The sequence below is a fragment of the Vombatus ursinus genome, unplaced genomic scaffold (genome assembly GCF_900497805.2).
Source record: "Vombatus ursinus unplaced genomic scaffold, bare-nosed wombat genome assembly UNPS02015398.1, whole genome shotgun sequence".
Taxonomy (NCBI): Eukaryota; Metazoa; Chordata; class Mammalia; order Diprotodontia; family Vombatidae; genus Vombatus; species Vombatus ursinus.
In genome coordinates this window covers 2,972,580-3,000,393 of record NW_020955176.1, presented here as the reverse complement: position 1 = coordinate 3,000,393, position 27,814 = coordinate 2,972,580, and the positions used below count along the sequence as shown (strand labels likewise).

General features: G+C 38.0%; 1 protein-coding gene across 1 annotated transcript; it reads left to right on the top strand.

The window, feature by feature from the left end:
* Positions 1–2,228: 2,228 nt before the first annotated feature.
* Positions 2,229–27,814, top strand: DLAT (dihydrolipoamide S-acetyltransferase). Its single transcript, XM_027847338.1, has 14 exons — positions 2,229–2,522; positions 2,939–3,040; positions 3,349–3,473; positions 3,636–3,783; positions 6,136–6,262; positions 9,733–9,920; positions 13,208–13,361; positions 15,425–15,492; positions 16,587–16,685; positions 17,030–17,137; positions 22,564–22,679; positions 24,881–25,043; positions 25,500–25,636; positions 26,030–27,814. Exons 1-14 carry the CDS (start codon positions 2,244–2,246, stop codon positions 26,157–26,159), a joined length of 1,944 nt encoding a protein of 647 aa, XP_027703139.1. The 5' UTR covers positions 2,229–2,243; the 3' UTR covers positions 26,160–27,814.

Here is a 27,814-nt window from a genome sequence, read left to right as displayed (position 1 = left end):
TATTTTTGGTGAGGCAATTAGAGTTAAGTGACTTGCCCAGGGCCACTCAGCTAGTAGTGTCTGAGACTGCATTTGAACTCAGGTCCTCCTGATTCCAAAGCTGGTGCTCTATCCACCGCACCACCTAGTTACCCCAGCCCAACTCTTGATATCAAGTGCTAGCTCTCTCTTCAGTCCATAGCAAACTCCTCTGTTCCCAGGGTTAAGTTCCAGAAGTTGTTTCCTCCCTTAGGGGCCATGTCTAAGCATCTGTCTGTGAAAAGTGTGTCTCTGCTTCCTCAGCTGGGCCTCAAACTTGCTCAACTAACTCCACTTTCTGGATGGGGTGCCTTCTTCAGGGAGAGTAAATCTATGGCTTGTGCAACCTTTGGCTCAAAAAGCCAACTTTATGGGATTCTCTTCCTATTGGTAGAGATTACTCAATACCCTGCTCATGGAGGGATAGGTCAAGTTGGTGAGAGCTGGAGAGAAGAGAGATCCAGGCTCTTCTGCCTCAGCTTCAAGAGAAACAATACTACGATTCCAATCTTTTTTTCACTAGATACCATTCCTGATTATGGGAGGAAGAAAAACACTTCTTTTTAATCCTTGTACAGGGGATCTCACAGCACAGCTAGCTCCACAGACTTAATTACCTGCCACTCTGGAACAGCCAGATGATTTACATATGGGCCCGAAAGGCATTACTGATTCAACCTATAATCCTCTTGTTGATTAAGGAAGTTTTAGTTACATTTGGGAGGTAGGAAAACTTTTTTAACACCTCCTTTATATCTGTAAAATGATCATCTCTAACGTTTCTACAGTCTCTCTATCTTAAGACTTTTTCCTATGATAATTACTGAATCAAACCTCCTAGCATAACATCTGAATGGAATCAGTTACACAAGGGTAGAAATCCTTTGGTTACACAATAGTAACCTTAAGCAGGCAGGTAGTGTTACTGATTTAACGTAATGGTTCACCTTGTACTGAGGAATTTTAGCAAGAGGATCCACATTCTCTCTCCACTTCTCCCAGCCGCAAATCTCATGCCAGAAACCCTGAGGTTGGGAGCCCCACCTGTTGGATGGTGGGGATCCTTAACTGAAACTTTTGTATTTGAACAAGAGGCAGTGTGATATTGTGGAAAGGACACTGCATTTTGAGCCAAGGGACCTGTATTTTACTATTCCATCAACAATTTTGGCAAGTCCTTTTATTATCTCTTTCAGTTGGTTCAGCTATAAAAGGCTGAAGTTCAGTGTAGAATTTGTTGTTGCTTAGTCCAGTCCAACTCTTTTCGACCCCTCTGAGGTTTTCTTGGCAAAGATACGGAAGTGCTGAGCCATTTCCTTCTCCAGCTCATTTTACAAATGAGGAAACTGAGGCAAACAGTACTAAGTGTCTTGCCCACACACACAGCTACTAAGTGTCTGAGGCTGGATTTGTACTCAGATTTTCCTGACTCTATCCACTGTGGCTCCTAGCTGCCCCTGTGTAAAGTATTGAATTAAAATCCTGATTCTGCTTTTTATTCCATGTGTACCTTGAGTAACAAGTCATTTAGACTTTCTTGGCCTCAGTTTCCTCATCTATAAAATGGACAAGACAACCTTAAGGATTTTTTCCACTTCTAAACCTGTGATCCTAAGATCCTAAATAAGGCTCTTTCCTGCTCAAAAACTGTAGTCTTAACTTTTCTTTTAATGCCCAGTATGGCCTTGAGCACTTAAGTCACTGTGCCTCAGTTTCCTTTTCTGAAAAGTGAAGGGCTGAAGCAGATAATCTCTAAGAATCCCTTCCAGATACAAATCCAAATTGCACCTCAAGGCCAACTGAGGAAAGTGAGTTGGGTAGGAGAGGAAGCGGCGCCCTTCTTCTTCCTTCCCCCGCTCCTCCCCCGCCCCATTTTCCCTCTTTCCCCATCTCGGCTCTTTCGCGGCCCAGCCCCGCCTCTCCGTCCCAGCCTTGGGGCCTCTCCATTGTTCGCTTCTCCCTCGCGCGCTCCGATGCCCCGCCTCCTGCTCGTCCCCCCTCAAACCGCCTCAGGAAGAACTAGGCGGGGCGACTTGGAAGGGAGTCCCAGGTGGGGCGGGATTCCCTCGCTCATTTACGACACCGTGCGACGGTTCGGCGCAGCGCGGTTGACGGCAGTGCCGCACGGTGGTCCCGGAGGTCATATAGGAGACGGCGGCTACAGCGGTGGCGGCTGTGGCGGCTGTGGCGGCTCCCGGTCCCGGGCGCAAGCTCTCGGCGGCACAATGTGGCGAGTGTGCGCGCGGCGGGCCCGGTGCGCGGCCCCACGGACGAGGTTTGGGAGCCCGGCCGCGGCCGCGGCCCCTAGGGAGGCCCCTGGAGGGCCGGCCCCGGTCCCGGCCGCGACCCCAAGTCTCTCCCGCTTTTCCCACAGCAGGGCTGGGGCGCTGCAGGGCTGGGGTCCTGGCTCCGGCTCGGGGGCCGTGCCGCGGGCTCGTCTTCTGCTGCTGCAGCTCTTGGGGATGCCGGGCCGGCGCTGGTACAGCCTCCCCCCCCACCAGAAGGTGAGGCCGCCCCGCCCGCCTCACCCGGAAAGCCCACCCGGGCCCAGTCCTTGATTCTTGACCCGGGGGCCAAGGGCCTCCCGGCTCTAGGCCGGCCAGTGGGAAGGTCTGACCCGGATGAGACCACCTCCCCGGAGCGAGTTCCTCCCCATTCTGCCCCACCCCACCCCCGCAGCTGGAGGCCGGGAGGGGACTTCTGGCGCTTCTGGGACTGCGTGTGACAGATTGGAAATGTCAACTGAAAGGTAGCATTCTTCTTGCCAGATCCACAGCCCAGTGAGACACTGAGGCAAGGAGCTGTAGCATCTCACCGGGTACCTTAATAGGGCCCCAAAGCTAGTGAGGGAGCTATAAAGAGGTAAGAAGCAATGCTTACTGTTTTTTGATTGCAGGTGTCTCCTCTCTTTTCTTTTCAGGTTCCTTTGCCTTCTCTTTCCCCCACAATGCAGGCAGGCACCATTGCCCGCTGGGAGAAGAAGGAAGGTGAAAAGATCAATGAGGGTGATCTTATAGCAGAAGTAAGTAGTTTGGAGGGGTGCTAAACTTCAAACATTTCTGATTGAGGTGCTTCATAACTAACTTTTAATTCTCTGGGTGGTAATCTGAAGTATGCTGCAGCTGTGCAGGATATCTTTGATAACTTTGTCAATGCCATCAATTGCCAAGCTGATTTTTATCTGAGAAAGCCTTTAATAACTTCTGTGATCTCTTTACGAAGATGGGAGCTTTATTTTCACTTAACTTGTGAATGTTTCAATACCAGATTAAGTTAACAAATGTCAGTCTGGCTGTAAGTATTTAAACATTCCATGTCTTCTGTTTAAAGGTGGAAACAGACAAAGCCACTGTTGGATTTGAGAGCTTAGAAGAGTGCTACCTGGCTAAGATAATTGTTCCAGAAGGTACTAGAGATGTTCCAGTTGGAGCAGTCATCTGTATCACTGTTGAAAAGTAAGTACTCTGTTGATTTCATCTGTTTGAAAATTACTGTGTGCAACAGTTGGGATATGGATGTGTTTGAACCTAGAATTGAGGGATAGTCTGAAGTTACCTTTCCCTCCATGACTCACAATGATAACTAAAATGTCGCAATGTGTTTTCCTCATACCTTAGGGCAGAGGATGTGGATGCATTTAAAAATTATACACTGGATTCCACAACAGCAGCCCCCCCACAGGCTTCCACAGCACCTCCCCCTGCTTCTGTGGCTTCATCACCCTCTGCCCAGGCTCCAGGGAGCTCATATCCTGCTCATATGCAGGTAAAGCTTAACTATTGAACTTTCTCAAGAATTTACCCTTTTAGTTAATTATTTATTCCTTTATGTTTGTGTGTGTGTGTTATTATCTTGGGGAAGCTTAGAAACTGAAATACATTATAGTTATGTCTTTCTACAAAGATGAAACAATTGCCATTTAGGAGTAAATAACAAGCATGAAAACTCAGGCTGTTCCCATACCTGTAGGGTTCATTTCAATGTAACCTCTGCCTTTCAAAATACTTATATATATATACCTTTAGATGATAAGCTCTTCTGTGAAACTTTCATTGATTCTATTAGTTCTTACTGCTCATTCCTTTCTTTTTACCTATTTGTGTACATGTTGTATTGCTAGTGCTTATCACAGTTCCTTACATTTAGTAAGAATTTAGTGTAGGAAATGAATTTTATTCTCACATGTGACCTTGGACAGCTCCTTTGACCTTTCTGAGCCTGGATGTCTCCACTTGTAGATCTAGGAGTTTCAAACTTCCTTCTTTCTGTAGCAGGGACATTCCAAGTGTAGTCAATTAATCCCATAATCAATATTTATAGATATTTTCTTTGTAAACCTGTTATAATTTAAATTTAGAGATACATTTGTCAAATTCCTTTTCTTTATGATTAGTTATATTCTCTAAATTTAGACAGAATGGTTCCTATTTTTCATTTACTATATATGACTTTCTGCTTCACAAAGCAGCAGAGTTTATTAGGTTAGGAAACTGACAGCAAGTAAAGGGTTTTTTATATGTGTAAATAAGCATCTTATATGTTTAGAAATATATAACATAAGACATTAAATAGGGTCCTCTTACTATAAATATTTTATGACAATAATCTGCAATTAGTAAGAAAAAAATTAGGTCAGAGTTGTTTGAAACAGATCTAGTACTATTGTATTTTGTATTTTGTGTTTTTTTTTTTTTTAATTTTTAGGCAGTTGGGGTTAAGTGACTTGCCCAGGGTCACACAGCTAGTAAGTGTCAAGTGTTTGGTCTGAGGCCGGATTTGAACTCACCTAGCTGCCCCCAGAAACAGATCTAGTACTATTCATGATAGATACATTCATTTTAGAGATAAAAGATGGAAAATATCCAACAGTATCTTCCTCTGAAAGTTGGTTCAAACCAGAATATTATTTATATGGCTCTATCATTTGCCACTTTGTAGAGATTTCCAAAGAGGAACTATTTTTGGGGGGGGGGAGGTGATGGAGGTGGTCGTGATGTAGTGTCATACTCTTACAGTTCCCATGCTGTTACCAATGAGAAGCTGGTATATTCAGTTTAAGCTTGTATTTCTTCACTCTGTGTACCATTGTTTTGTTCCCTTGAGTAAGGTTTAATTGTGCCCCTTCTCGTTTGTTATTTTCTCCTTTATGTGCCATGCTCAGACTCTGCTTAATTATCTTAGATAATTCACAGATTTTTAAAAATTATTCCATTAATCTTAACTTAGGAATCAAATAATGGTGGCAAACTTTAGAAGGAAGATTGCTTTTGGTCTGAGTCACCAGGTTTGCTATTGGAGGTATCTGAGTAAAAGTGACCATCATGATCGTGATTATAGGATTGTTGTGGCTCTTTGATAAGCTTCTAAATAGTTTTTAGAAAAAATGCCACTAAGAGCCTGCTATTGGAAAGTTTAAAAATTCCTATTGAAAATGCTTTGTGGCTTTCTCCCTTAGAGATCTTCGAAATATAACCCTGAGGAATTGTCAGGAATGCTTCTTGTAAGTGAAAAAACAAGGCCCCAAATTTCTGTCTGTCAGCTAGAAAATACAGCAATGCCTTTTCATAGACTAGGTTGGGACCATGGTAATTCCATAAAAATGGAAATTGAGTTTATCATAAGAGAATATATTGTCATAGCTAGAAAAGAAAGCATAAAGAAAAACTTTATACTTAAATTTTTATTGTGTAATTAATGCTGATTGTCCAAGGAGTGGTTAACTATGTTATGAGATATCTTGAGAGGGAAATATCAACAGATTTCTTAGTTATATGCTACTTTGGAGGAAGACAGAAGAGTATTCATGAGTATTCAGATTCCTGATTCATAGGAAATTGAACTGGTACAGAACAGATTTTGCAGGTAAAATACAATCAAAATGTTGGGAAATTACTGAGTTGCTTTCATGGCCTGGGTGCTAGGAAGATTTGAAACTGGGTTACTGTTGTCATTCCTATTCCATAAAACTGGTATTTCAGTTAATGTGGTTTCTTGACAGGTACTTGACAGAGTGTGCCTATCTGGTTCTTTACTTCTTGAGGGTTGCTATTATGCTCGTTGAACCTACCTCTTGGTCCAAGCAGTATCTTTTCAGGTGACTTTTTTTTTTTTTGGTAGATCCTGCTACCTGCTCTCTCTCCCACCATGACTATGGGCACAGTTCAAAGGTGGGAGAAGAAGGTGGGTGAGAAATTGAATGAAGGAGACTTGCTGGCTGAGATAGAAACTGACAAAGCTACGATAGGTGAGTTTTTACCTCAGAAACTGACAAAGGCACATAGCTGTACAGTAGGAGTAGAAGATTGCTAACCTACCCTGTAAAGATTGTGTGATAACATAAAGATTTTCTAACTGGTAGAGTTTGTCTTGTGAGGACAAGTTTCATAATGAAAGTGACTGTACACTCATTTGTCAGTAACAAATAGGATTCTTATCCACCCAGTGAAATGTCAGCTTAGACATTGTATTTGAACTAGAATTTGTTTCAAAAAGTAATGATTGTGATACCCTTTAGATTCTAGAGAGGTATTCTCACAAACAAGGAGGAAAGAAAAGGAATAAATAAGAAACAAGGCTAAATAATCTCTTTTGGAGTTCATTTACAGCTTGTTCAGTTTCCTTTTCTGAAGTTGCATTATTTAATTTCTTCTGTTAATTTTTGGCATTTTATATCTGTATATTCTCAAGTTGTCAGTTTTATTGGCATGTTGTTGGACAGAATAGTTTCTAGTAACTTCTTTGTTTTATTTGATGTGAATTTTCATTTTTCATGCCATTAATTTGGTTTTCTTTTTAATCAAATACCAGTTTTTTTTAAAGCCAGCTCCTAGTTTTATTTATTAATTGAATAGAGTTTTTGGAATTTTTTTTACTTTTATTTTGTTACTCTTATTTGATTTTCAGACTTCTATTTTAGTACTTATTTGGATTTCTTTTTAGTTATTGGTTTTCTAGGTTTTTAGTTGCATGCCCAATTCATTGGTCTTTTCTCTCTCTCTCTCGTTGATGAAAATGCTTAGAGATATAAGTTTTCCCCTAAGGACTGCTTTGGCTCCATCCCAAAAATTTTGGTATGTTGTCTCGTTATTATCTTTAAAATTATCTTTTGTTTCTGTGATTCATTCTTTGATCTACTGATTCTTTAAGATGACTTTATTGAGTAGGAGTCATTGCATTGTAGTCAGTAAAGGATGCGTTTAGTATTTCTGTTTTTCTGCACTTGTGTTTTTTTTTTTAAAATGCTGTAATTATGTGGTCAGTTTTTGTAAAGGTACCATGCTGTGCTGAGAAATTTGTAGACTCCTGTTCTTAGTATTTGCCAGAAACCTGTTACCTCTAACTTTTACAAAATTCTATTCAGAACCTTAATTTCTTTGTTGGGTTTTTGTTTTGTTGTGGTATAGGTCTGAAAGGAGTACATTGAGGTCCCCTCACAACTATAGTTTTATTGTCTTTCTCCCTGTTTAATTTTTCTTTTTGAGTATTTAGATGCTATGCCATTTGGTGCCTACATGTTAAGTATTGTTATTATTATTTCATTATCTATGGTGCCCCTTAAGCATAATGTAGTTTCTTTGTTTTTCTTTTAATCAGTTATTTTTGCTGACACTTTGAGATCTTGGTTGCTATGCCTGCTTTTGTGTACATCACTTGACACATGATTTTTATTTCAGCCCATTATTTTTCTGTATGAATCCTTTTTAAGTGTGTTTCTTATAAAGCAACATATATTGGGTTCTGCTTTCTAATCCATTCTGTTATTCTCTTCTGTTTTATGGGTGAGTTAGTTCATCCTTTGCATTCACAGTTTTGATTATTAATTGTGTGTTTCCCTCTGTTTTTTCTTCTCTGTGCTCTTTTTCTTTAAAAAGAAAAGGATAGTGAAAGGAGAGGAGTGTGTTTGGCACTAGTCAGCTATACTTGATTCAGTCTCCTGCTACTCTTTTATCCATTTTCTTTTCTCTTTGATTAGACCCCAATTCCAGGTTCTTTCTTTCCCATTAAGCCCCTCTTCATAATCCACCTTCTGAGTTTAGTTTGTTTTGCTTATGACTAAATCCTTACCTTAGTCTAACCTGTCTTTTAGCTCCTCTCTTCTTTCTCTCTTATTTCCCTTTGAAATTGAATGTATTCCTATACCAAACTCTGTTATGTGTGTTTGCTTGTTTTCTACCCTCTTTTCCTTTACTCAGATCAAAGTGAGGTTCCAGTGATGCACCAGAACACATACCTTCCTCTTTGTTTTCTACTTGTATACCTCTTTTATGTGAGATAGTAAGTTTTCCTTATTTCTTCCAAGCCCTTTTCTAGTGTATTTGAATTCCTCTTCATTAAAGACAATAAAAACATAACAAAGGCTCTTTGTCTTACGAGTTAGGGTTCTGAGGAGAAGCTTGTTTCTTCTCCCCCTATTAGAAAGCAAAAACTTTATTGTTCTATAATCTCTTCTTATTACTCATGTGTTTATCTTTTTTACTCCTATGATTGCATTTCAGTTTCTGTTTAGTTCTTTTTATCAGGAGTGCTTAAGAATCTTCTATTTCATTAAAGGTTTATTTTTCCCAGTAGTATTATATTTAGTTTTGCTGGGTGAGTTAGTCTTGGTTGTAATGCCAAATCTTTTATCTTTTGGAATGTTGTGTACCAAGCTCTATGCTTTTTTATGGTTGTAGCTGTTAAATCTTGTGTAATACTGACTGGTTCCTTGGCACTTGAACTTTTTTTCTGGCTGCTCACAGTATTTTTTTTTTCTTTAACCTGGAAGTTTTGTAGTTTGTGTTTTTTTTTTCCTTCCAGTCTTTAGACTTTGTTTTAATATTTCTTGCTCATGGAGTCATTCACTCCTCTTTGGTCCATTATAATTTTCAGAGAATCTTTTTTTTTTTTTAATCATCCTGCAGCTGCCCCTGAACACAGAGCATTACAAGTTACCACTTCTGTCTTTGGTGGCACTTTGAGTCTGCCCTGGACTGTCCCTGGCTTTGCTGGCAGGAGGCCCAGATGACTTTTTGTGCAGTTCTGGGGTGGAAGAAGTCACTTATTCTAGTTTCTATTTGATTTCTTAGTCATTATTCAGTATGGTATGAATTTTACAGTTTTACTGGAGTCGATATGTAGAAGCTTATAGCCTACCTCTGGTTTAGGAAGGAAATGAAATATGCACTTTCTCAAATCTATAAAGATGAGTATCTGTATTTGATTCAAACCAGTTTCTACATACAAAAATATCATACACTTGCATTGGTAGAGAGACATGAATTGCCTGAACTGGTCATTTTGGATTCCCCAGTGTTGTTTGGTAACCTGTGTTATTTCTGCAAAGCGAAAATGTCTAGACCTGTGCTAGTACCATTGGGCATATTTATTGGAATTCAAATGTTTATTAAGCACTTATGTTATAGTCTGGTATGTTTGCACCCTTGACACTTGTTGTGTCATGGGACAATTTGGGAGTAACTTCCATTCAGAACTGTAGTAATATGTAGTTTTCTCTCAAGCTGAAACTAAGCACCTTATCCCTTATCTTCACAAAACCATAAACTTAATTGTATTCACTATATATGATTCACTGGATGTTTTCCTTTAAGATTAGTCTATCAGAAGGAGTTTCTGATAATATAAAGGGAATTCTTTTCATTTAAGATCTATGCTTTGAATTATGTGGAATATTGGGAACCTTTTGTGTCACATTAACCTTTTTTCTTTTTATTAAAGGTTTTGAAGTGCAAGAGGAAGGATACCTGGCAAAAATACTTGTCCCTGAAGGCACAAGAGATGTCCCCCTAGGAACACCTCTCTGTATTATTGTAGAAAAAGAAGCAGATATTGCTGCATTTGCTGATTATAAACCAACTGGAGTAACTGATATAAAACCCCAGGCACCACCACCCACCCCAACCCCGGTAGGTATGACTCTGGAATTGAGGGAATGGGAGAGAGTAGTAGTCTTTGATACCTCGAAGGTGTTCACCTAATGGTGAATAGTTTGACCCTTAGCTGTGTTTCCTGCTCTCTTGGAACCTACTGGCGACACCAAAGCATACTGAAATGCCCCAAGTATTGGTGTGACATGTTGTCTTCCTGCTTTAGATGTAGGATCTCATGCTTTTGAAAGGTAAGGTTTCATTTCCCACTCTTTTGGAATCATAGAGTCAAAGAATTAGAGGGGCTTTAGAGGCCAGCAGTCTTAATTTCCCAGGCAATGGATAAATCACTTCCATAGTATCTCTGAGAAGTACCCAGTTTCTTGTTGAAAACTTCTAGGGATGAAGTGCACATTGTGTCATGAAAGAGCCCATTGTGGACAACTGGTAGTCTTCCATATTGGGCGAAAATCTGCTTTCTTGTAACTTTCATTGGTCATAGTTCTTTTTTCTGAAGTCACATGGAACAAGATGTGTAATATGTCTTTAAGCCAGCCTGTCTGTGTTCTTATTTTACTCTACTAGCTTCGGCTAAGGTGTTATAATGAAATCAGTACTAATTTGTACCAGCTAGGTTTTAGTACAGTCTCTTTATGGAAAATACCAAACACACAGAGACTCTTAACCTGGTTATAGAAAATACATCTTTTCCTCATATATTTTGAATAGTTTCTTTACTATTGGGATTTTTTTTTTTTACATTCAGTAGGTTCTAGGCCTTTATTAAGTCAGGTCATTCTCTCTCCACTATTTAACTTATAATAGTCAGTCACTAACAGTTCTCTTTGTACTTGTGCCTGGTGCTTCTGTATCATGGTTGGGTATGTCCAGAAAAATAGCTTTTAAAAAACCCAACCAAAAAACCAAAATCTAAATCTAAGTATCTGTAATACCTGATACAATGTAGATTTCGATGTTTTAAAAAAAGATCATTTCAGAGCTTCATAATATCACAAAATTAGAGGTCATCAAGTCTAACCCCTTCATTTTATAGATGAAGAAACCGAGACCCAGAGAGGTTAAGTGATTTGGCTAGGGTCACGTAGCTAGTAATGGAGGCAGAACTCAGGTCTTCCTGATTCCAAGTCCAAGGTCCTGTCCACAATGTCATGTAGCTTTTCATGCTTGCAATATACCATTTCAACCATGACATGTTTCCATGGTATGGACTCTAATAATAACATTGTAGTTGAGGTATCTATGTACTCTTTCTTTCTTAATTTCTTTCCTTGTCTCCACATAGGATATCACCCTTATCTGCCAGTGCTCTGCACAAAGGGAATTGTAAATATTAATCTCTGAAACTTTTGTTTTTGTTTTTTCTCTTAATTATCAACCTTAACAACAAGTAACTCTGGCTCTCATAGATTGGCCAACAGTAGTTCCCAGGCCAAACCCTACTTGGTCATTGTTTGGACCCTGATTGTCTGAGAATGAAAGTAAATAACAATTATTTCTGTTTTGGCCAGAAACCCTGAAAGTCTTCCCCTTCCAGATCTTTTTTTTTTTTTTTTTTGAGACTATTCTTTGCCTCATTTCTTATTAAGCCTTTTGAATGGGTCCTGCCTCACTCAGACTCTGAGACCTGTTTAAAGACTGCATCTTAGGTCATCTCCAGTTGTCCTGATCCATATCTGGCCACTGGACCCAGATGGCTCCGAAGGAGAAAGTCAGGCTGGTGACTTTGTACTGCCCTCTCTCACTTAAATCCAGTTCACTTGCATGTCATGGCATCACTTTATTGAGGTTTAGGGGTGCTGTGACCCCAAAATCACAATACACCAGTCCTGCCCAAAAGAATTTGCTTCAAGCCTTCTTTCATCCAAAGACAAGGTTTATTAGAATATCCATCATATTGGGCAGATTCTTAAGGAGTCTGAACATTAGTGTATAAGAATCTGAGCAGTGTCTAGATTTTAAGAATCTAAGCACCTTAATGGAGACAAGATGGACTTTATATACTGAAAGACTGTGGGGAGGGATCTAGGAGTGGCCAAGCAGTTTGGGATGACTGGAAGAGAGGGGTCTAAGGAACATCTGAGTAAGAGTGGTCAGTAACCTGGGGTGAACAGAACTCCTGGGACCTGGACCACATAGCCAAGGGAGAATGGAGCCTAGCTAGGATTAAGTATGGGAAATGGCCTGGGGGGAGGTAAGACTATAGAGGGCTAGACTAGGTTAGGGGTAACAGAAATGGGAGATTGGGTGTATCCACAATGAAAGACCTGGGATGGGATTATAGCCTCAGGGGAATGCCAGAGATTGGCCTTGTGGGAAAGTCCAGAGTTTTTCTTTTTTGGGGTCTAGATCCTATATCAACTCATGCGGTCTAGACGTTAGGGGTCCTGGCACCCCAAAATCACGATACCCAGGTCCTGCCCGAAAGAATTCGACCCAAGCCTTCTTGCAGCCAAAAACAAAGTTTATTGAAGATTCGCCATATTAGCTAGACTCTTAAGGAGTCTGAGCATCTATGGGCTATTGGCTAGATTGTAAACATTTGAGCATCTTAATGGAGACAAGATAGACCTTATGTACAGAAAGACCGGGAGAGAGTGGCCAAGTAGTCTGTGAGGTAATAGAATTCCCAAGGGTGGGAAATGGAACCTAGGTGGGACCAAAGGTGGGAAATGGCCTGAGGCCATAGGGAGGCAAGACAATAGAGGGGAGATTGGGTGTAGTCACAATGAAAGACCAGTTGATGGGACCATAGCCTCAGGGGAACGCCAGAGATTTGGCCATGTGGGAAAGTACAGAGTCCATGAGGTACTAGAACTACCAAGGGTGAGAAATGGTCTGGGCCAGAGTTTTTCCTTTCTGGGACTCAGATTCCAACCCCAGAGTTTTCCCTTTCTGGGGCTCAGATTCCAACCCCATCACAACTTCTCTCATAGCTTGGTGCTCTTTGAGAACAAAGGACAAATAGCAACTCTAGAGTTATTCCTGTACTTAAACCTAAAGTAATGTTGATTGCATCACCTAAAAGAATTTTTTAAAATAATCTTGTGTGTAATTACCCACAGAATTATATTTTAGGAAACATTTGATCTTTACCCCTTGTACATATAAATGTAGAAACTGACATGATACTTGCCATTTGGGGTACTAGGATGTTGTGAATATTAAGCAGATGTATTATCTCCCATAGAAAAGCAAAAATGATGTAATTAAAATAGCCACTCATTTAGAAGAAAATATCAGCTCTTGATCTTGGAGACTGACCTTACCAATAGGACACTAACTCTATCACTTTTTATTTTTGTAAGATGGCTGCTGTTCCTCCTACTCCCCCACCTACGACCACTGTACCTTCAACCACCCGTCCAGCTACTCCTGCTAGTACGAAAGGAAGGATATTTGTGAGTCCTCTTGCAAAGAAATTGGCAGCAGAGAAAGGGATTGATCTTACACAAGTGAGAGGTAAGTCTGTTTCTCTGAAAGCTGGGTTTACTAAATGTTTGATTTTATTTTTTTCTCGCCTTCATTTCCAATATAACCTTCCCCCACTTTCTTATAAGGGACAGCTTTTCCTTGTAACAAAGAGTGAAAAAGAAGAAAAAGCAGTTCAGCAAAACTAATCTATCACATTAATCAAGGTCAACAGAATATGCTGCATTCCACTTCTTGGTCTTCTATTCTTGCCCTTTTTCCTCTGTCCCTACACAAAGGAGAGAGTCAAATTCTCATCTTCTTCTGGGTCTTCTTGGTCATTAATATCATGTAGTATTCAGTTTTGAGGCTTTTTTATTTCCATTTACATTGTTGTGTTCAACTTATGTGCTGCTTTCTTGGTTCTGCTTATCTCACTTAGTTCATATTGTTATAAAGAAGACCCCAGACCCAGTTCTGAAGACTGGTGTCTCAAAGACTTTATCAAAGAGGTTGGGCCCTTTCGATTCTCGAAAGAAGCGGGCATACCTCCTTTGAAGGGGAGAGTATGCTGAGTACAGAAGCAAGAGCAGGCTTTATAGTTAGTAATTGCCTAACTCCTCCCTTCTGGATCAGGATTGGTCCTAATCCTTCTGGGTTACAATCTTCCTTATACACCCTATTCATATATTTTATATACATATATTAACATATATTTTTATATACATATATTAACATATATTTTGTGCCTAGAATTGTGTTGTCACTTCCCCCCTGGACTGAGAAATTAGCCTGTTGTCTTTTATTTCTCACAATATTTTCCGTATTCTTCATACTCATCATTTCTTATTCCACAATGCTATTAAAACATGTTGATGTACCAGTTTGCTTAGCCATTCCCCAGTCAATGAAAAGCACCTTTGTTCCAGTTTTTTACAACCACAAAAAAGTACTGCTCTAAATATTTTATTGCATATGAAGTCTTTCTATCTTTAGGATATATACAAAGCAGTGAGATCTCTGAGTTAGAGGATACGGACTTTTTAACTACTTTTTTTTTAATCCTACTTCCAAAATGAGAATTGTTTATCTCCTTTACCAAACACTTATCCAGTGGAGAATGACTCTGAAAGGAGATTTTAAAGGGACATTTTGTGATCATTTTTTTCCTTTGGGCATGGCAGGACATAGTGTGTCTGGAGCTGTGGGGAGGAACAAACCTTCTGTTTTTGCAGTAGTGACATTTATCGACCTGAAAAGGTCGTTAAAGAGACAACAAGCTAGGTGATAAGTAAATTCATATTGTTTTATTCCCTTTAGTTAGCCCATGTACATGGAATCAGAGCTTTAACTCTGACTGAATCAAGCAATTTTAGCAGGACATTTAAACCCTGACTCAGGATGTCTGTGTTAATTGATAGGCAAGTGTCAGATCCAGGATAAATGTGTTTCCTTTACCACCATAGAATATCAAGATAAGAAAGGTGCCATTATTCAAGGTGGTGTCTAGGTTAAAGGTGCCTTAGTGGTCATAAACAGAAGAAAGCTCTTGATCAGCTTTAGTTGTCTACACAGGAAGGGGCATTCTCAGTTCACTCTGGAAGAAAAGATTAATTCAGGTTTTTGGCACTTATTGGGGCTCAATTGATCTTCAATGATTATCACATTATATGGTGCTTACTATGTGCCAGGCACTATGCTAAGCACTTCAAAATTATCTCATTTGATGTTTATTAGAACCCTGGAGGCAGGTGCTATTAACTCCATTTTATAGATGAGAAAACTGAGGCAGACAGATTTGTCCAGGGTCACACAGCTAGTAGGTATCTGATGCTAGATTTAAACTCAAATTTTCCTGATTCCAGGCCCAATGCTTTATCCACTGTGTAACCTAGCTGACCATGTATGGTACAGGGGAAGCAGACTATTTATGCAAAATTCTGCACGTGGTTTACTTTCACATATTGGAGAATGATAATTGGACTCAAACAGATTTCATGTTCCAGGAAGCTTTGTCCAGGAGCAAGGAGAAACCTTTGTCAGTGCTAGGTTGATTGGTACAACAGTAATAATTACACTAGAAATCCAGTTGTATTCTTGTATGTGTCTTCCAGGAACAGGGCCAGATGGCAGAATCACCAAGAAAGACATTGAGTCCTTTGTGCCTTCAAAGGCTGCTCCTGTGAGTTGAACTTGGTCCTTTTTGCTTATTGTTTTCCATGAGGGTAACAGTTCTTTTGCAATAGTTTTCACTCCTAATTATTTGGTTTGCATGTTGAATGTTACATTCAGTACTTTTGTGTGAAATTGATACCAGAAATATAAGGTTTCTTCTGCTTCTGTTTAAATTTAGTGAACAGGTATTTAGTGTTCTACCCTTGGTGTACAGAGATGCATTACTGACTATCAGAAATGTGTTTTGAGATTTTCAAGTATTAGCAATCTAGAATTTGCACCAATATCTTCACATAATTTTATCTAATCCCAGTTGTTAACAGACTAATTTACTGGTTTACTGGTTTCAATCTGGTACTGTATCTAACTTGCTTACATTAGCATCCCTGACCTTCCCTTCATTAGACCATTTTGGTTAGAGAATCATGCTCATAAACCACTCAACAATATTGCAATTAAATAAGATTGATAATATTTTCTTTTAAAATTAAGTCATGCCAATCCTTCTAAAACTATTTTTTTAGTCCAATCCTTTATTTTCATCAATGTAGGGAACTACCTGGTGAGGAAACTCCCTCTACATTTGCACATTAGCAGCTTTTCTGCACTTATTTTAGAGAATTGTCTGTTGTGAGGTTATGCAGCTTGTCTGTGGTCACAGCCAATTTGTGTCAGACACAGGAATTTATTAACTTGGGTCTTTTTGACTCCCAAGCCCAGCTCACTATCCATTATACCATACTGCCTCCCAAGCTCTGGAAAGGGGTGATATTTGCTCTTCTTTCTACTTAAGTCATTTCTGTGAAAATATGGGAGGAGGGGGGGATTATTCCAGTCTAAAAACTACTCAATGGTCCTGTGACTTAGAGGACATAATGCTTAAATATGAATTCAAAATTCAGAAGCGGGTACAACAAGTCCTTTCTGTTGATTAAAGATGACTTGGAAATAACCATTCTTTAAAAACAAATTGAATTTTCATTCCAGTATCTCTAAATAGGTCACTTGACAATAATGAGCTGCTCATTAAGAATCTTAGACTAAATTATTCTAAGATGGGTTCTTGGTTTTTAAGAGTTTTTTAAACTTTTTTGTCCACAGGCTCCCCCTCCAATAGCTGCCATGCCTACACCAGCTCCAGGAGTGGCAGCAGTTCCAACTGGTGTTTTCACAGATATCCCAATCAGCAACATTCGTAGAGTAAGTGTGCTTCTATAAATCTAGAAATAGCTGTTGTGTTTACTATTAAGTTGCTCCAGTGCAAAGTGATGACAAGGTGATTTCTTAATTGAGGGGTGAGGTGGCTGGAATGTTGAGGTACTTGGAATTAATCAGTGACTTTGTTCTACTTTAATTAATAGAATAGGAAAATACTAAGATAAAATGCAAGTTCCAGTTCCTTAGTCCTGTTGATATGTTTCATTGCTGATTTACTAATTTTAAGGATTTTGACTGGGAGGGAAATGGGAGAAAGAAGAAATAGTGAAATTTTTACTTAAGTGATTATTTACAAACCTGCCCAAGTGACATTTTTTTTGTTTTAGGTTATTGCCCAGCGTTTAATGCAGTCCAAACAAACAATACCTCATTATTATCTTTCTATTGATGTAAACATGGGTGAAGCTTTAGAAGTACGGAAAGAACTCAACATGGTAAGATGTTGGGAAATTCTTATCTGGGAATGATTTTTTTTTCCCCCTGTATATTGTGTCTTTATACTAAGTCTGTTGAACTTTGTATTTTTTTTGTGTTTTGTATTTTGCATTTTATTTTATTTGTATTTGTATTAATTGTATTTTTTTTAAAATGGGAGATATTTATTTCAAATCTTGTCATGCTTATCATGCTTCATATCTCTTATTTCCCTCAGTATCTTTATCTGTAATAATTTCAGTATAGACAACAATCAAATTCCAAGGGCTAAGACCACTAGTATTGTTATTTTCATGTATAGTAGATGAATGATGTCTCCAAAAGTACCATATTACATTAAGATAAAAATGAGCCAAGATGTAAAAAGCTTTTCAGTAACTTTGGGTTTGTGAGCTCCTTGTCTACTTATACTTCATAAAATTAAGTTATTGTTTTTCTAATTTATTAAATTATTCTTACTTCCAGATCTATCAGTGATAGACATATACCATGTATATCATTATACCATGTAATTTACAATTGAACTAAAGAATATTTCTTATATTTAGTGACTACAAACTTCTCCCAGATACAAGGCCTCATTGCTTTCATATATATTTCATTCTAGTTTTGTTGCGTGGTTACAAGGCATGGATCACAATAGTTTTTCTTTTTTTAAATTTATTTATTTAGTATTTTATTTTTCCTCAGTTACATGTAAGAACAATTTTTAACATTTGTTTTTAAAACTTCGAGTTCCAAATTCTCTCACTTCCTCCCTACCCCCTTTTTGAGAAGGCAAGCAATTAGATATAGGTTATATGTGAAGTCATACAAAACATTTCCATAATAGTCATGTTGTGAAAGAAAACATAGACAAAAAAAAACTCAAGAAAAATAAAGAAAGTTTAAAAAAAAGGATGCTTCAATCTGTATTCAGACACCATCAGTTCTTTTTCTGGGGATGGATAGCATTTTTCATCATAAAGTCCTTCAGAGCTGTCTTGGATTATTGTATTGCTGAGAGTAGCTAAGTCGTTCTTAGCTGACCATCTTACAATATTGCTTTTGCTTTGTGCATTTCAGTTTGCATCAGCTCATGTAAGTTTTTCCAGGTTTTTCTGAGAGCATCCTGTTCATTTCTTATAGCACAATATTATTCTATTATAATCACATACCCAGTTTGTTCAGCTATTCCCCTTTTGGTGGGCATCCCCTCAATTTCCAATTCTTTGCCACCAGAAAAGAGCTGCTATAAATATTTTTGTATGTATAGGTCCTTTTCCTTTTTGTTTTTTATCTCTTGGGATACAGACCTAGTAGTGGTATTGCTAGATCAAAGGGTTTTATAGCCCTATTCTACCAACAGTGAATTATTGTCCCAGTTTTCCCACATCCCCTCCAACATTTGTCATTTTCCTTTTCTGTCCTCTTAGCCAATCTGATAGGTTTGAGGTGGTGCCTCAGAATTGTTTTAATTTGCATTTCTTCAATCAATAGGGAGTTAGAGGATTTTTTCGTATGGCCATAGATAGCTTTGATTACTTCATTTGAAAACTGCTCATGTATTTTGATCATTTATCAGTTGGGGAATGGCTCTCATTTTTATAAATTTGACTCAATTCTCTATATATGTTTGAGAAATGATGCCTTTATTGGAGAAACTTCAAAATTTTTTTCACTGTTTTTACTGTTGCTAACAGTATTTCACCTCCATCCTATCCCCCCCAATTCTGTTTTCCTTCTCCTTTCACCCTGGCCCTCCTCAAAAGTGTTTTGCTTCGGGGGCAGCTAGGTGGTGCAGTGGATAGAGCACTGGCCCTGAAGTCAGGAGGACCTGAGTTCAAATCTGGCCTGGGACCAAACACTTGACACTTACTAGCTGTGTGACCCTGGCCAAGTCACTTAACCCCAACTGCCTAAGCAAAAAAAAAAAAGGTGTTTTGCTTCTGACTACCCTCTCCTTCAATCCCATACCGTGGGGCCCCCCCCATCCTTTTCACCCCCTACTTTGGTGTAGGGTCAGATTTCTATACCTAATTGAGCGTGTATGTTATTCCCTCTTTGAGCCAGTTTTGATGAGAGTAAGGTTTGTTTACTCCCCCTCCCTCCATCTTCCCCTCCACTATAAAAGCATTTTCTTGCCTTTTTTATGTAAGATGATCTACCCCATTCTACCTCTCCCTTTCTCCCAGTACATTCCTCTCACCTTTTTATTTTTTTAGATATCATCCCTTCATGTTCACCTCACAACTGTGTCCTCTGTCTGTGTACACTCCTCCTATCTGCCTTAATTAGAAAGTTCTTATGAGTTACAAGTATCATTTTCCCATGTAGGAATGTAAACAGTTTAACCTTAAGTCTCTTAGGATTTCCCTTTCTTGTTTTTCTTTTTATGCTTCTCTTGAGTCTTGTATTTGAAAGTCAGATTTTCTATTCAGCTCTGGTCTTTTCATCAAGAATGCTTAAAAGTCCTCTATCTCATTGAATATCCATTTCTCTTGGTTATGCTCCTAGTTTCTTTGCCCTCTGGAATATCATATTCCAAGCCCTACCATCCTTCAATGTTGAAGCTGCTAAATCTTGTGTTATCCTGACTGTGATTCCATGATACTTGAATTGTTTCTTTCTGGCTGCTTGTAATAGTTTCTCCTTGATCTGGGAGATTTTATGTTGGGATCTCTTTTAGGAGGTGATCAGTATTCTTTCAATTTCTGTTTTACTCTTTGGTTCAGTTAGTCAAATAACTTATCTCTCTTGGATCTATTTTCCAGGTCAGTTCTTTTTTTTTTGGTGAGGCAGTCAAGGTTAAGTTTCTTGCCCAGGTTCACACAGCTAGTAAGTGTCAGGTGTCTGAGGCCTGATTTGAACACAGGTCCTCCTGACTCCCAAGGCTGGATCTCTATCCACTGCGCTACCTAGCTGCCCCAAGGTCAATTGTTTTTTTTTTTAAAGGTATTTATCAAGTTTATTTTAATTCATACATTTCATAGAAAAACAGTAGAAAATACATCCATGTAGTACAAAAATTCAGGACTGCACAAATTCTTCTATTTACAGTCAAAGGGAAGTTAGGACATTATTGGCAGCAGCTGCAACTCCCAGTGGGGGGGGGGGTCTTTGCAGACACAGCTCTGGGCACACTTGTACATTCTCCTGGGCAGCAGGAGCAGCAGTTCTTCTTGCTGGAGGCACACTGGCATGATTGGCATTTGCAGGAGCCTGCACAAGTGCAAGAGCCACCATTCTCACAGTTACATTTGGGGTCCATGGCTGGCAGGTAGATGTCAGGCATGCAGTCCTCACAGCTGAAGGATGACCAGGAGAAAGATGTATTCCAATTGTTTTTCCAATGAGATATTTCACATCATCTTCTATTTTTTCATTCTTTTGGTTTTATTTTATTGTTTCTTGATTTCTCATAAAGTCATTAGCTTCCATTTGCTCAATTCTAATTTTAAAGGAATTATTTTCTTCATTGAACTTTTTGTACCTCATTTTCCATTTGGCCAATTCTACTTTTAAGTTTTTTTTCTTCAGTGAATTTTTGTGCCTCGTTCTAATTCTCATTGGCTTTTTTGCTTCTTTTACCATTTGGCCTACTCTGTTTTTTAAAGTGTTATTTTCTCCAGTATTTTTTTGTCTTTTCTTTACCAAGCTATTGACTTGTTTTTCATGATTTTCTTGCATCTCTGGTCTGAGACTGGATTTGAACTCAGTTCCTCCTGACTTCAGGGCCGTGCTCTATCCACTGGGCCACCTAGCTGCCCTCAATTCATATTTTTCTTGGAGGCTTTGGATGTGGAAGCTTTGACTTTGTTATCTTCTTCTGAGTGTGTGTTTTGATCTTCCTTGTCACTGTGGTAACTTTCTATGGTCAGACTTGAGTTCAAATATGGCCTACTAGTTGTATGACCCTGGACAAGTCATTGGGGATAGTTGGGAAAGGGGGTGGGGTGGGATTAGGTTGGTCCCTGAAGGATGTATAGAATTGTGGGGGGAGGTGGGGGAGGGATTTCAGTTTGGGAGAATGACTAAAGTAAAGGCCTTACTGGAAAGAATCTTGGCTGGGGAGAGGGGGGGAATCAGAACTGAGTTCTTAATTCTGCCACTAATGTAATTTTGGGCAGGCCATTTACCTCTCTGGGGCCTTGTTTTTTTTTCCCCCCTTCCATTTATAAAATGAGACCATTGGACTAGATGTGTTCTAAGTTTCATTGTGATTCTAACACTGAGATTCTGTGGACATCAGGAAGAGACTGGAATGGAATAGTTGGGAAAGAGGTTGGATCTGCAGTGTTGTATGGTTATGAAGGAAGGCTAAAGAAAGAACAGTAGGCTGTTGCAGTGACACAAGATTTGAAACAGTGACAGTCTGGATGAAGTGGGCAGTATTGGAATGGAGAAGAAGGAAAGAAAAGTGATATTTTAAAATGAAGAACAAATGGAACTTGGTGACTGGATATTTGGGATAAAAAAAAAAGATGTAAAAAAAGATTTTTGTTATATTATCCATTTGGTCTGTTTCTTTGGTGATTTGACATTGAGTACAAATATATGTTCATTGAGTCAGTACAAATATATGTTCATTGAGTCCATTATAGTATTTGTACTGCTTTTCTGGATTTTTCACTTGAAGTCAAATTTCATTATTTTTAGAAGTATGAACTACTATTTAGTGGTTAGCAGCATGCTTTGAATTAAATACTCAACCTTATTTGTGTAACACGAAAAGTCATGCAACATGCTCATCATTATCCAAATTGTTCCCTATATTTTTGCTTTAACCATACTTCTGAATTCTGCATAAAATAGTGCCACTTTATAACAATTCACATTTTTTCACTATTTAATAGTTTACAGACATATTCTCACAACTACCTATGAGGTAGGTGGCACATAAGCATTAGAAAAGAGTGCTTTTCTTCTTCACTGTGCTGTTGCCTCTCCTTTATTTTTCCTCTTATCAGATGTTTATTATTGTTTTTGTCTAGTAGTTTCTCCGACTGTGCAACAGCATTCTTTCACTTAAAAATTTCATTTCACAACAAAAACCAAGTGACTCTTGTTTCATAGTAACCATAGAAAAGCAAGTGAAATTAAGTTAGGATCATTGAGCTGAGATTTTCCTGAAGGAAATTGATTCAGAACCCTGAACTCATGTTTCCAAAGTTGAAGATGCAAAAAGAAATGTTAAATGAACTTCAACTTATGGGAGACTTTTTTAATACTAAATTTTTCCTTAAATGAAACATTTTACTAAAAGCAACATTTAATGTTAGTATCTCTAACTCATCTTGCTTTATGCTAAAAATTTTAATTAACATTTCTACCAGCTATCTATTTAGATTAGATTTTGCATCATGTAATCTCTTTCCTTATAAGATTGTGCAGTTTGAGGGTTTATGGAATAAAATAGCCAACAGATTGTCTTTTTTCTTTACAGACATTGGCAGGTAACAGTAAGATTTCTGTCAACGACTTCATCATTAAAGCTTCAGCTTTGGCGTGTTTGAAAGTACCTGAAGCTAATTCTTCTTGGATGGACACAGTTATAAGGCAGTAAGTATACCTTTATTGAATTAAGCTATTAATTATTAAGTATTTGTTAAATGCCTAATATGTCCATTATTGTGTTAATTAATGTAGGGCCAGGGAAAAAGTGGAAACAGAAGAAAAGTTTTCTTCCCTATGTCTCATGATGAAAATGATTTATACATATGAAACAATTCAAAACAATACAAAGACAGTATGTTGTTGAATGTTTAACTATGTTATAAACTCTTACGAACAAGGAGAAAGTGTTGTATGAATGTTTACATATAGTTTGTGGCACAGTGGGTAGAGTACTGGGCCTGGATTCAGGAAGAGTTGAGTTCAAATATGGCCTTAGTTACTAGTTGTATGACCCTGGACAAGTCACTTAATCGCTGTTTGTCTCAGTTTCCTGAGACCTTTAAAATGCTACCTTCTACAGGGTTTTTATGAGGATCAAATGAGATAATATTTGTAAAAAGTGCTTAACGCAGTGCCAGACTCATAGTAGGTGCTATATAAATGCTTATTCCCTTTCTTATCCTTCCCATACTCTGATGTCAGGGTCAGAAAACTTGGATTTAAGGCCCAGCTGCAAACTGTTTAATAACTGTTAAGTTGGGCAAGTAATTTTGTTCTATTAGCCCTGTTTTAAGAAGCACCAATGTAGTACAAATGAGAGCACCATAACATAGCCTCTGTTTTCTTTTCTTTATTTGCCCACCTCTTACCAGGTGCTTGAGCCCTAGGATAGAGGCCAAATACCTTGTTTGTTTGACAAATAGGCCCTGAGTGACTACTGAAGATACTTCTCACATGTTTGATACCACAAAGAGAAAAGGCCAATATGGAATCTGTGGAGTCTTTGTCTATCTTTACTTTTAGCCAGTATGACTAAGCTGGAGAATCACTAGGTTAGTAGTTTTAGGAGGTGTGGTATTGTGGAAAGACTGGTTTACATCCTGACTTTGACATTTACTAGTTGTGTGACCTTGAGCATGTAACTTAACCACTGTGAGCCTTGGTTTCCTCATCTAAAACTGGGGATGATATTTGCATTATCTATCTTACCAGGTTGTTTTGTGGAACATTTAAAGTGCTAAATTCAAACAGTGTGAACTTCTGGGAAGTTAGAGCAATCTACACATAAGCTTGATGTCCAACAAAGGTCTTCTGAACCAAGATTTTGGGCTAACTGGGAGTCATAGATTGAGCTATAAGTAACACAACTTTTATAGATAGTGGCTGCAGCTGAAAATAGGATGTACCTTTGTAGAAAGTACTATTCATCACAGCTTAATCTTTTATCTAAACCTGCATAGAGATAGCAGTCATTCATAGTTAATAGTAAAGGAGAGCAACATATATTACACATATTCATATGTATTTGTATAATATTTAATTTTTCTAATTGTTTCCAGTTCCAAAATCTTCAAAATGTCTTTATTATTTTGTATCATGAATCCCTTTGGTAGTCTGGTGAAGGCTGCTGTTCACTGAATATTAAGTATATAAAACAGGAATTACAAATGAAACCAATTTTGTTGATGTTTTCAAAATAATAATTTTTTTTAAAAGGTTGCACATGAACTCCTTAGCCTGACCATTTTGAGGCATTTCACATATAGTCTGGCCCTAGTTTGCTTTTCTAGATGGAGTATCCCATACATGAACCCCCTTCCCTTCTGCCAAATTGATCTACTTATTTTATACCTGGTGTTTCTCCAAATTTGTCCTGTTCCCTCTTCTAAATCTGAGAATATTTACTGTCTGTGATAATCATAGCTTGGACTGGAATCCTAGCCTGTGATAAGGTCTAGGTAGATAACATAATAGAACTTCACAGAGTGATGGAATTTGAGGGTCAGAAGGGACCTCAGTGGCCATCTGATCCAATCCATATCCTTCACTATAACATACTTAGCAATTCAGCCTCTGCTTGAAGCAGAGGGATCCCACCACCTCTTAAGGACACCTATCCCAATACTTTTGGACCTTTTAAGTGAAGTCTTTCCTAATCACTTCAGCCAGATGTGATCTCTCTCCTCTGAACTCTTTCGAATTTTAGTTATAAAACACTTCACATAAAACTGCTGTGTAAATGTCAGCTGTAATTAAGACTACTTCTTAAACCTTTTTTTAAAAATTCCTTTGCTCAGAAGAAATACTTAATAACTTTGCCGATTATTCAGATCACATTTCCTTTTTATTTTTTTTTCCCCAAACAGAAATCATGTTGTTGATGTTAATGTTGCAGTCAGTACTCCTTCTGGACTCATCACACCTATTGTATTTAATGCACATATAAAAGGACTGGAATCCATTGCTAATGATGTAGTTTCCTTAGCAACCAAAGCACGAGAGGGTAAACTTCAGCCACATGAATTCCAGGTAAATAATTTACTTATTTTATGTTGGCTTTAAAAATATCAAAACATTTTCTTGCCTATTGATTCTGTCACTTGCTATTTATGATAGACATGCTGAAGACAAATTGAGATTTTGGATTTTGTGTTGTAGGAAATTAAATAAACATTTCAACTTGTGTACACAGGTAGTTTTCACAGCACCTTGTCTTGTTACCCTATATAGAATGATTACAAACTTAAGTTTGAGTTTAACTCTTAAGACTGAGTCTAGTCATGTTTAAATGGAACATATGCATTTTCTGATATATTAAAAATTCCTGAGTAATTGTAAAACAAAAGATTAGGCTTTGTGACATTGCCTATTTATGTAATCTACTTACATTACCTGTTTATGTAATGTAATAATTTACATATTTGAAGGAATTAAAGCATTCTGTTTTCTAATGTTATATTCTTTCTCCTTTTTTCTTTTTGTTAGGGTGGTACTTTTACCATCTCAAATTTAGGCATGTTTGGAATTAAGAATTTCTCTGCCATTATTAACCCACCTCAGGCATGTATTTTGGCAGTTGGTGCTTCAGAGAATAGGCTAGTTCCAGCAGATAATGAAAAAGGGTAAGTGCTACTTGGGGAAAACTAATTGCTAAATTATTAGACTATTTTTTTAAACTCTACTTTTACAGTCCATATTTGGATGTATTTATATATCAGAACAAGATAAGTAAAATTAGAAGTGTAGAATTCAGTTCTTTGGAGGCAGAGACTGTATTTATCTTGTTTAAATGTAGCAACCTATAAATTCCCTATTGAAAATCTTATTCTTTCTTGGATGTTAAAGGACTACAACAAGCTGTCTGATCTATCTTTTCAAGCAATGAATTTAGGTGAGGGAGGGAATTGCCACAATTATTACTTATGGGCCAGGTTTTAACTTTCTGGGATACTTAAGGTCTGAAAATCTGATGACTACTTTCAGAGTACCTGATTTATTGTTTGTTTTTTCCTTAGATTTGATGTAGCTAGTATGATGTCTGTTACACTCAGCTGTGACCATCGGGTTGTGGATGGAGCAGTTGGAGCTCAGTGGCTTGCGGAGTTCAAAAAATACATTGAAAAGCCTATCACCATGCTGTTATAACTATCTTAAGCAGTTTCTACACTCTATCCCAGTCACATCGGTTATTCTTAGTAAGATAATTTATGTCAGTTAAACAAAAGTGGTTCCTTTTTTAAATTAGCCAGTTATTTTTGTTATCCATTTTGTACAGTTAAGTTATTTGTAATGGGCATTACTAAGTTTCATGAACTTTAAATGCCAATTACAACCAACCATTGTGCAAATTTTTAATATGCATTTAAATTCTGTGTGCTCCCAAGTCAAAAGACACATGGCCTCCAACCCTGTCCATAGCTGGCATTTCCATTGGGAAATGTAGTCAAGTAGCTTTTTTTGGGGGGAGTGGGGGGGCTAAAATTCCACTTTCTTTGGAATTTAAGTTATTTTTAGTTTCAGCTACATGATCCCTGTCAATGTGGAGGGAGGTATAGCCTCATCAAAAATAAAGTCATAAAACAGTAACTTTTTTTAATTTTCTAAAAAATCAGACCATCTAGTTGACTGTTTCCTTTTACACTTTTCTATGAAATTTGATGTAAACAGTTATTTCCCATCTTGCAATGAAGACACAACACGAAATATAAGCAGACTTCTTTGCAGAACTGAAACGAAAAGTCAGAATTTCACGCTTGAATTGATACTTGCATTCATCAGACTGTTACAGCTATAGGAGTGGAGGCCTGCTGCTGCAAGAGTAATTGGTAGTTATTTGTAAGTAAACCCTCATGGATTCCATACTCATGCAGCTTTGGAAAACCACACCAAATAATATTGTTAATGTACATATGTAAAATGCTGGTCAGTTATGTTGGACATCTGCCAAAATCCATTCATTGTCATGTCCAACCTGAAAGAATAAGAAGGAGGGATAGTAGTGAACCATTGGAAATGGTTTTTAAAAAGGGGACAAAAGCAGACTTATGTATTAAATGGTCAGTGATTCTACTAAGAAGATAAAATGTCAAATAGGTGAAAGTTATTTTGTACCCTTTTGAGTTGTCTTACGTAAAATAAGAATGTACTAAAAGCCCTCTGTGGAGAAGTGTGTCTTATGGTGGGCAAGTAAACATCTTATGAAATTTTACTCCATTTGGTTATAGTTTGCTTTATTTTGGAGGGGGGGTTGGGTTCATGTACAGGATAATTGAAAATCATTTGAAAACATCTCAATTCCAGGCTTTCTGTTGAATCATTGTTTTAATAATTGTTTGGAATTGTTAATAACTATTTAAAATAAATCTGACCAATGCTTCCTTGTGTGTGTAGTGTGTGGACCCAGCCCCAGGTACTTTGAGCCACAGAAGTTTACTTTCTCATTGTTTAACCTTTATGTAAGTGTCTGAGCAGATGTAGCACACATGTACAACTGACACTCCATTCTGTCGTTATGATTCACCCTGATGTGCAGTTATGAAAATGTAATCCTGGAAACTAACCTGACCTTCCTGGTGATAAGCAATTCTAGCTTGAACTGAAAGTTATATAGGAGGAAATAACTCATTACAAGGGACCATTGTCAGAACGAGCCAGATTGGTTACAGGTTTGTCAAACTATTCTTTAAAAATATTTTATTCTCTGTTGCTATTGCTTGAGGCTCTGTACTTCCCTTATAAAATGAACAAAAACCCAGAAGGTTGCATATTAATAAAAATTACTTTATTCTGAGTTATGGTAA